General features: G+C 33.9%; 1 protein-coding gene across 1 annotated transcript; it reads right to left on the bottom strand.

The window, feature by feature from the left end:
* Positions 1 to 9,119, bottom strand: LOC120346638 (sodium-coupled monocarboxylate transporter 1-like). The gene is made up of 13 exons (XM_039416405.2): positions 8,710 to 9,119; positions 7,885 to 7,995; positions 6,619 to 6,709; positions 5,946 to 6,063; positions 5,555 to 5,622; positions 5,082 to 5,236; positions 4,273 to 4,413; positions 4,025 to 4,154; positions 3,509 to 3,597; positions 3,164 to 3,267; positions 2,053 to 2,213; positions 1,487 to 1,835; positions 1 to 626 (listed from the first exon to the last, which is right to left on the bottom strand). The coding sequence occupies exons 1-13, from the start codon at positions 8,859 to 8,861 to the stop codon at positions 421 to 423; spliced, it is 1,875 nt and encodes a 624-aa protein (XP_039272339.2). The 5' UTR covers positions 8,862 to 9,119; the 3' UTR covers positions 1 to 420.
* Positions 9,120 to 11,129: the final 2,010 nt, after the last annotated feature.

Genomic DNA, 11,129 nt, shown 5'->3' with positions numbered 1-11,129 from the left:
GATACCGAAGATGTTTTAGGAAGATGTATCGAAAATTTTTATTAATGCAATCATTTGCCAGAAAAAATTAAAACGCGGAAACGCAATGTCTGAAAAACTAAGATCAAAATAATGATTATGTCATAACATCATGACGGAAGGAGCAATTAAAAAAGAAGCATTCAAGGAACAGGCTAATTCGCTTTTGCAGTCCAGATATTTCTACTGACGGTCAATGGTCATTCTAATTTAAACGATCTATTTTTAGATCATATACATAGACGTTAGAAGCCGGATACAAGAGCAGAGATTACGACAGAATATATGAAAGTATGTATACATGTGATGCTCGTGGTATGTTATAAAAGAATCGAAGAAGGTGAAAAAAATATAAAGACACGACTGTAGATTATTGATCAAAATATAGTTAGGATATCGCTGTTATACTTTTTCATCGAGTTTATTATCATCGTTGAGTGCCTTTCGTTCAATGCTGTCCGTTTTCTTAGAATAATTTTGCTGATCCTCCCAATATATTCCACAACGTAGATAAGATCGAATATTGTCGGGAATACAAGAAAAGAAATTGGATTCAAATGGAGGACGAAGTAATTGAATATCAACAGTATGCCTCTGACGCCAACCACCTGAATTAAAAGAAACATGCTAGAATTTATAACAAGTAAGTTGCCGTATCATGGTATTTGCCGAGTAGTAAGTAATTATTCCGATGCAATTCGCCCGATGGGAACAGAAGGGGCCTAAGTAACATTTTTTGAAATTCCACTTTTTTAAATATTTTGGAGTTTTGAGCCATGCTCTACAGTCTACAAAATGGTGTTCAATATCTCGATAATAAAAAACATATAGCTGGACTTAGGGCTATAATATATTCTACTATTTGTACTATTCTACTATTCTTCTTCTACTATTTGTAGAAGTTAAAGAACAGAATAGGCCTGAGTCCCAATATGATGGAATGGGCATTAGAAATAAAATGTCCAAAACTTACATCCCCAAGAATTTGTTCAGTGCAACTTAGGCCTAAGTCACATTGTTTTACCTTACATCCCATAAAAAAATTTCAGAAGTTGTTGAAATGATAATGGGCAAAAGTCCCTCATGGAGGATAAAAAAAAGAAGAGAGAAATACCCAGAGCTCAGGTTTTTACCTAGTGTGAATATCTAGAAATTCAAAAATACCAAAATTCAAAATTGTTTTTTGCGATTTTCTCAAAACTCAAAATTTTGACTTAGGCCTGTTCTGTTCTCATCCGGCGATAAGTAAAGACCAGAAAATGCATAGGAAAGCAAAAATAGCATAAGAATAGTGTGCTCTTTGCTCAGCTGAGGCATATGAATACTGTTCTGTCTGGATTTCACTTGAACTTGTTCTAAATGTAGTGTACGAACTTTAAATTATGAGAGATGTGTCGTTGCGGCGGATTGCAAAGGAGTGTTATAATTGAAATATTTGGAAAAGTAAATTTTCAAAAAGGAAACTTACATGACATCAAACTTGCAATAATTCCAACAAACAATGAAACGACCATCCCTACTGATGCTGTATAAAAATACGAAAGCGCGAAAAAGTTTTCCATCGGAGTAAAATCAATTTCAGGTTCGCTTGCGGCTGATATAGCTTCATATGTCGATGTAGCTGTTGTAAGAGCCGGATTCATTGCCTCAAATGTGTAGGATACGTTGTTGAAAGTCATGTACCCGCAATCACCTGGACAGTGTGATAATCCCACATCAAGCATTCCGATGAGTGAATTTGTTTTTTTTAAACTTCGTCCACCAAAAAATAAAGTCATTGTCACGATTATGCCGCTTACAAACCCACATATTGCTCCCTGAAATATAAAAAATTGATACTTAGTTTTCATGTTTTAAATTGTCACAAACCATAGGTAGTAATGAGGCCATCCATATATCGGTTTAACATAAATAGGCTACATCAACGTTCACGAGTGATTCAATATTTCTGTTATGTTTTGAATCAATGATAAATATTTAGATATATAATCAGTGAATTTATATAATTCATGCTGTAAACTGTATTCAAATTACCACACTATTCGCGAAAGGAAACCATATTCCGAGAAGAAATATTCCGAGATTTGGACCGAGAAAGGCACTGACGCTTGCAATTCCGACTGATACTATGTCCCCAAGTACTGATGCGAGGAAGGATATTCCCAGTGCCATGCAACCGTAAATAATGCCCAAAGCTGTAAAAAATGAATGAACAATTTCATTTTAATTAAGAATACTGTATGCCATTTCATCGTGTTTGAAGCATTGGAATCGTTAGAAATTTCGATGTGAGCCCAGCTGCTTAGAACGTAACACATTGCGAGCCGTATGCCGGAAATATTCTAGGGATCCTAAAAAGCAATATTTTTTTGCCAATAACTGGATAATTTTTTAGACTTGTTCTAGGCCAGTGCTCTTCAATCGGATATACGGTATACCCAAGTGTATACCGGACCATAAGTTGGGTATACAACTAATAAAGGGTGTACAGCCTGAATCAGGGATTCTAAACTCTAATATGATAAATTATAAAATATTCAAGCGGAGACAGCAATGCAAATGCGGCGCACATGAAATATAAAATCTCATTCACGCAAAGAACCGACGTGAGCACATGGTTACATAACATATTATATAGATAATGCGGTCACATGTCTTGGTTGGTGATTTCGGCTGCCATGCACTTCGTTTGATTTACGTTGAACATTATTCCCGTTGACGCTAAAGCCGTCAGTCAAATTTATAACTTGCGGACACTGCCCTATTAGATTGCATAATGATATTGTAGTACAATATGTGCTTAAAATTTAATGTTTGTTTAAGCCCTAAAAAAACATTGGTATTTGTAAGGTATACAAAGTTCTTGAAAAATTGTAAAAGGTATACCACGATAAAAAAAGGTTGGAGAACACTGTTCTAGGCTACGGTGTAAATATCTCACAATATATGTGTTCTGGGCAATCACAATATACAACTATCATATTTTGAGCTAATGTAGACACTCAACAACCTAAACATAAACATCATCACGTCGACCATCCATGTTACATGAAAACTCCAAAATGACACCTGTACGAATTTATCTTCATATATATAGGTAATATTTTGTTGAAACCATAAAAATACTTTATTGAAAACTAACTACCTTTAGAGAACCATGTATACTTCCGTTCACTCCATCTTGTGTGAGGTTTGACAAAATCTTCCACAGTTACTGTTACCATTGCATTCAATCCTGATGATACAGTGCTGCAAATGAGATTATCATACATCAAATTTTTTGAATTGAAAATGCAAATACGCTAACATTTGTATTCAAAAAAAAAATATAAATCTGACCAAGCCCAAATTAATAGTATAAAATTATTGAATGTTATTCCATAAGAGTGTACAATGCTTGACAGTAAATCTCGAGTGTCGAAAAGTTCGCAATAATATATTATTATGAACTTAGATTTTATTAAATAATACCAGGTAATGAATCGCAAACCTCAAACTAGCCGAAAATACAGAGGCGAGAAATAATCCAGGAACTCCGGGCATGCCACGAAACAAATCCATCACTGCATACGGCATCAACTGGAAATATAGCCTAATGTTAATTTCCGTAAGAGCAATATTTAGTTTATAATTTTTTAAAGAAAAAAAGCGGAGTCGGAAATATTTCCCTTTTATTCACAATAAGATTCAAGTGACTGATTCCGGATAATAATATCGTAATAACTAGCAAACGGCTTCAATCGGCGTTTAAATTATAATAAATTCGTTAAAAATGAGCTACAGTGTGGCGGATGGGCTCTTAGAGTTATTTCATAGGATTCCTCTCGTTTTTGGATTATTAAGACGTTGGGTTTCAAACATACGCCATTGTGTTGTAATCTGCTCAGAAATCGGGGAAACAGACCTTGATGGATATCATGCCTGCTGTTTAAAAGTAAAGTATGCATAAGTTCAACACCTCCGTATAGTGTACCACAAAAAAATCGGATTCAGATAAAACCTTTACCTCATCTCTTATATCGATGCAACCTGCCGATATTGGATCGCATTGATGATAATAAGCATAGCTCACAAGTCCGCAAGACACAGCTAAGGTAGAGAACATTGCAATAATTGTGGCTCCCAAATATAAGGATCTGTTTAACATAATTGCACAGTAATAACCAGTAAAAAGGGAATTTGCGACACGTATATAACATAGGGACATTTGTATATTCAATTTTTATATTTCATGTGAAAATATTATTTTCTCACTTTTTTGCTTTATTTTGCGATTTAACACTCAAATATCTTTGAACTTGAGTCTGATTTGTTCCAAAAATTCCAATCCAAAGAATGATAGAACCAACAGCAACTGTCCACACTGTATATCGTTTTCTTGGATCTACATCAAACCTTTAAAAATAGGAAAAACAACAACATGATTACTTTTTGATACAATTTCTCTGTTCGTGTGTTACGTTTTTTTCAAATATTTTGCAAAGAAAACCAAACCACGATTAAGATTATTTTCTTACTTTGTATTGTTTAAATTTACTAAAAAATACGTTGTAATGGCCAATTTGTCAAATCCAATTTGTTACATAACTAAAAAATATGGTATATTTGTTATCACAAATATGGTAAAAATTACTGTTCAAAATACCCGTGAACTGTTTTCAAGCATAAAATAGTCCGTGGATTTGGGATTTTACTGAATTTTTTTTTGTAATACAGTTATGGAATCAATTCAATACCAATATTTTTTACCGATACCAAACTTTCGATAGTTTCATTTCTGATATTTCCGATGATATATGGAATTTAAGAACACGTATTCACATCATTTCCAATCTTCTGGTTGTGAGCATCATCAAATTTGAAACATTAAAATTCAATCTCGATTCGATGTAGTGATTGTTATCTTATGTTCGAAACTGATCAATCTCTCCGTCCGATATTTCCGATACAGGTACGTCATATCAATATTGGTAATCATAGATTGAAATTGAATTTTACTTATTTTTTGAATTAAAACACCGCTCTCATGATAAGAGAAATTTTAGACAGCGATTGTGACTTACTTCAATATATCAGTTCGTCCTCCAGCTTCAGCAATCTTCCAAACTTCGCTAATTCCACCCATGACAAAGCAACCTCGAATAATAAATGTCAGCATTCCAATAAACATAACAAAACCTTGAAATACATCTGTCCATATTACTCCTTTTAATCCACCCTTTTTAAAAAAATATACTACATGTTAGTATTCTTTATTCGCCGTTAATATATAGATGGACGAATCTTATTCAATTTAATATTCCAACTAGCTAGTATACGACACTTGCAAAGCTATATTTATTTAGACTTATTTTTAGTTGTCTATCTCATCCTAAATCACGTTCGGTGCCTTAAGAGATTAGTTTTAATATAAATTTTCCAGTAAATTTAAGTACAAAGTGAATAGTGACGACATAACATCCAGTCCTACATAATTCGTGAGCCCACACATTTTTCAAACGCTCATGGTTTCATCTTTCGTCTTTATCAAACTTACCAGCGTTGTGTAGAATGTGCAGATTAATCCAGTTGACAACATAGCCGATAGAAAACTTAACCCAGTCACTGAAAAGAAAAATGTACTGAATCACAATACAGAAAAAAAAAATCGACAGTTGTAGCGTTTTTCTCCATTTTTTTTTCTGTGTGCTAGCATTAGGATTTCGACACAATGCGATCCAAGTTATGGAAGACAGAAGTCTGAGTAGCGGACATTTCAGTTATAAAAGCCAGAAAACGGGTGTATTGTTGTGAGAAGCATGCTCTCATGGCAAACATATATTTAACTATTTATAATATCATATTAGATCTGACAATAAATCACGATTAAAATTTGCAAAAAAATCAAAGTTATAAAGTACTGATATAAAATGTTAGTAAAATATTACCTCCACTGAGTGCTAACGATGGCCCATATATGTTTATTCCGATGTATAAAAAATATTGCAATAAGAATATCCCTGTTGTAATGAGTCGCATGCTTTTACTGTATCGTTTCTCCAAGTACTGTTGGATTAATAAATTAGTATATATAATTTGCTTTCAATATCCACTATGTTTTGCGAGCCTGTAGCAGTATGAAACTAAAATATTGTATATATAATGATAGATTGTAAATTAAATTTGATAGTGTGTAATCGGATTTAGCTATACGCTAAACAGTTAATTGCGTTATATTAAATACTAAGACATAGGAACTGGGAAAGATAATCCGCCAAAACCATGTATATGTCAACAGCTTAGACATGTTTTAACCGCTGTTAGGGATGTGTATCTCGTTTATTTACAATGTTTTCACAACAGAAAATCAACGAAAAATACGTAGATTTCCTCAATATAGGCCTACTTGTCTGCATCCATCATCAATGTTTGGAACAACACATTTCAGTTATTTCAAACAACATACTTTCCAATTTGATCCATGCAATCGACAGCAATGCAAAATCCATTGCATTACTTAATAAAATACTACTGCTGCTAATAAATATACACAAAAAAAAAACCATAGATTGAAATAAATTGAGAAGCATCCACAAATTCATAACAGGTTTATACAACTACCTCATATGTGCTTGAAATTCCAAGATTATACAAAGTAGGAATGAATGTCGTTGACACTATTATCGTCACCAGAATCAAACTTAACACCGACCTGTTCAACGTTGAGTAGAAATACAGTTTTCGTTAAAACGTAGTAAATCGGTTTTAATTTAACAAATAAATGAAAACACATTGGTTATCTACAGACTTATGCTACTATACTTCCCGCATCTCATTACTGCTTTCGTATGCAGGGGCGGCCAACACGTCGATCGCGCCGGATGTTTGGTGAATTTAATGACATACCCTAAAAAATTGCCTCCAATCAGTTTCATGCAGTGCGTGTTGTGTGTTTTAAAATAGGAAGAATACAGTCCTCTACATGCGCAAAATACAATATACACATACATTATTTGGGCAACTCCGATGGAGCTTATTATTACGTAACAAATGCAAGTTTTGCCGCTGCCAAAGTTTAATAATGAACTTGCCGAATATCGCGTGAAATGACTTACCAACTAGCCTACAATAATTTCTTGTTATTGTCTCACTCCGCGAGCAGTATGACAAATTCCATTCGCAATGGCACCAGAATGCACATTTTTTTCTAATACCAAACGAGCGAAGACTCGCGCTTGGATGAAATTGTAAATTAGATACTAAAGTTTGTGCAGACATATAACATTTATGGTTTGAGAATATTGATTTTTCACATTTAGATAATACAAGGATACTTGGATATTTTTAATTTAAGAAATTTTCAACACTTACGATCAAAAATTATGCAGGCCATATATCTGAATTGAAGAATTTGAATAAATCTTAAATAAAATGAAACTTTTTACTTCGTTTACAATTACATATTCAAATTACCAACTTAAATGGAACATAAAAAATACAAATTTTGTGTCGATTTCATCAAGAGATCGCTCACACAGCCGAGTTTATTGGCAGCGGTGAAATTTTTTTTTGTATGTGTGTGTGTGCAGTTATCTGCATATTCAGTGCTCATTCGGTTTTGTGTATGACCTTACTAACGATCAGTCGAAAGCAGGCCCCCCTTGGTATAAGACATGAAAATCCACGAAAAAACGTAAAAATGTGAACAACGTAGTCCTGCTGATGTTGACACGTGACAGTTTATATAATCAGAACATCTTTTAGCAGAAAAAAGTTTTCTATTAAATTAATGCAATCTTAGAATTGCTGTGACATTATGTTCATCTTCAAATAAAAACCTGTTTTTGAACTTTTTATTTGATTTTTTGAAATACAAAGCAAACTCACCATATATACATCATACCGAATTGATAAACATCGGCGGGAATTCCAAGAACAGTAACTGCGGATTGAAAGCTCACCCCCAGGGAAACTGCAACTGGAATAACCCCCATCGACCTTGAGTAAAACAAGAAAGATATTACACACACATATCAAGTTATTTATAAAGTAATTAGTTTTACACAAAATCCAACAAATGATAGAAACTAACAACTAACTTAGTCTTTACACTACTAATGCAAAAATACGTGTTTTTTCTAATTATATTGTAATCCCAGAGAGTGCAATGTATAGTTGGTTAGATGTTTTCGAGTGGACCGCATTGGCAAAGACATATTAGTTTGTGGTTGAAAAAAAAAATTGTGTCTTGCTTGCGAATTTTTTTTTTATGAGAAAAATTTCTCGCCCGCAACAAATGTTTTGGTTCGCGGGTTGGGACTTGGACTCCCGTGTTGCTGGTCAATCGAGGCTGGTTAAGGTAATAGGCGTTCTAATTGAACAAACTATTATTCTTTCTGAAAAAATAGATCGACATGATTTGTTTGTATTCTATGAATCACACAAAATCTCCATAAAAAAATAAAACAAATGTGCAAAATAAAATTCCTCCAAATGGAATATGGGCACAAAAAGCAGAAACTAATTTCCTTTAAATTCAGATGCAACTTTTGTGATTTTAATGCGTCCCGAGATATGCACAAAAGTCATTTGTAGACACATTACTTTACGGCGAGTGCATTTGTCGTTCCGTTAAACAAATAATTGTTTGGACACGCTCCTATTATATTCGATGCCATAAAATAGAGTGCATCCATAATAAAAAGCAGTTACCTGTTTGCCATCAGGTATCCTCTTGTCCCATTTTTTGACTTTCTATCACGATACGCGTAGAAAACTCCAATCAATGCAGATACTGCGAGCATCCCAGCAAATATTACGTAATCAATAACTGACAACTCCTTTTCTTCTGAATTGGATGTCATAGTAACTATTTGTTTATGTGAAAGTTTACAACTGAGAAAATTGAGAACTCTAACGATGAATCCGATCGAATTACACCAACGAAATTGGGTGTCGATATCGGCCAAAGCGCCAAAATATTATCTATTTTATTTAGATTCTAAGCTTTCAAAATCTTGCCATACTATAGTATATGACAATTGCAGAGATTATACAAATCTACAAGGACAAATTCCAAGGAAAATTCATCTCTCAAAACTCCAAATCAATACAGCGTCCACTATAAACTGTATATTTAGGGGTTAAGTGGAGATTAGTGGTTCGGAACAATAATTAGACTTACTTATAATGGATACACATGATTGTTTGCTTAAAATTTGCCTAATTTCTGCCTCCAACAAATCGCTTGGCGAGAGAGAAAATATGCTTGTACAAGGTACTGCATGCCTAATTTGTGATAAGCGGTAGCCATTAGAAAAGAGTTTATTTGTACATTAAATTGTTTGTATCGGTACATTCCCGTTAAATCTAGTTGATATAATATTAGAAAGACTTTCTTTACACCTTTTGACAACGCTTAACAATTATTTAATAGCACCACAAATGTACTATATATATATACTATTACTAGTACTATTTATAGCTGTTGTAGTTTGCAACGGACTCTTCTCTTCAGAGGATTCCATCCTCGGCTCCCCATAGCTAGTCTTGGTTTATGTGCTGGAAGAGCGTTACTCGTCGATCCACTGTAAAGACTGTTTCCTGATAACAAGATTTCTAATCATCATTCAGAAACATCCAACACGTAGCTACGTAAACTCGCTAGTCTTGATTTATGTGCTGGAAGAGCGTTACTCGTCGATCCACTGTAAAGACTGTTTCCTGATAACAAGATTTCTAATCATCATTCAGAAACATCCAACACGTAGCTACGTAAACTCAATTGTACTTAATTTGTGCTCTTCAGTAGTTTTTTATTTCATCTAGTTATCAACCCTTAGTTCATTTGACACAGCTGTATATAAACATCCAGAGCACCCGAATCAAAGTTAAAATTGGAGTGTACGTGACAAATTTGGAGTTCAATTCCAAGCCTTATTTACAGAAAAATATTGTCCAATTGAAACTTACAATCTGTGATCAACTTTTAATCATAGATAATCTTTGATTTTTGTAGTTTTATACATGTACAAGCATCGAGTTCTGGGAATAACGTTAATGTCAACTAATTGGATTTTCGCGAAAAAAAGGAAATTGGCATCAGATTTCGATTGCTTGAAGACTGCCATTTATAAATACTTTACCAACATGTGAACGATCGGCTGATTACTTAGTGTCGAAGCCTACGGCGAAAACAACTGAGATGGGAAATATTTTGAACTTTTCAAATATAAAAATATGATTTTGACTCAAAAAAAAAATTAAGATTATTCAAACGAAATTGTCACCTGTTCCTAATCTAAGTTGCGATTTGAATCTGTCACAAAAATGTTTGCTGATACTGAGGCCTGAGGGAATTGTCTATTTGTTAACATAAACTGTTATTCTAATTAAACGAGGAAAAAGTTTATGAAATGCATACGAAACTTTGCAATCAAGCTTTTCTTCGTTTTTAACATTAGAAGCATTGACTTATATACGCAACCAAGAGGAAATATGCATACTTCGACATAAAGTCCGACGTAATTATATTATCATTCGAAAAATATTGGTTGCGTATTAGTCAGTTTTTATTTAAGATTTACACTTCACAAAGGCTGCGTCCAAGTATCAATTTTAAAACCCCGAATCAGACGTTTGGGGTACGGACTATCGAGCTCCTATTCTGACTGCAGATATCTCAAACAAAGGCGCTTTATCCATAGCAGCTGCGGATGCTGAAAACGTTCCTTTCATACTGACGTCGCGAGCGATTGAGCAACGTGATTTTGTTAATGTTCACATCTTCGCGTCGTGTTTACTTTTCCCGGTAAATATGGGCTAAACTAACGTGGATAAAATCCATAGATTTTCTTACATAGGATCATTCTTTAAGTTTATTATTGACCTTATTATATCGAGTGGATTTTTAGTGAGTAGCATCTCTGTGAGTTGGTAATGCCTGATATATATTCTAAAAACCATAATTATGTTATAGTTTTAGCAGATGATCTTGAGTCCAACTCTCGACTGTTATACAAGTCTGAAATTCTGATCCCTACTCCTCGGAAAATACTCGAAATTCAATATGAAGTCCAGCTAAGTCTGTCTTCTGTCTGTCTGCAAAGTCTGACTTCTGTAAGCCTAACGCT

This window comes from Styela clava, chromosome 8, assembly GCF_964204865.1.
Source record: "Styela clava chromosome 8, kaStyClav1.hap1.2, whole genome shotgun sequence".
NCBI classification, from domain to species: domain Eukaryota; kingdom Metazoa; phylum Chordata; class Ascidiacea; order Stolidobranchia; family Styelidae; genus Styela; species Styela clava.
This window is presented reverse-complemented; position numbering and strand designations above follow the sequence as displayed.

Bases quoted from the DNA above. Each gene is read 5' to 3' on its own strand.
- LOC120346638 (XM_039416405.2), bottom strand. From the start codon at position 8,861: ATGACATCCAATTCAGAAGAAAAGGAGTTGTCAGTTATTGATTACGTA. The intron at 7,996-8,709 runs GTAACTGCTTTT...GTTTTACTCAAG, and splicing joins GGATACCTGATGGCAAACAG to GTCGATGGGGGTTATTCCAG. The intron at 1,836-2,052 runs GTAATTTGAATA...TTTATATTTCAG, and splicing joins TTCCTTTCGCGAATAGTGTG to GGAGCAATATGTGGGTTTGT.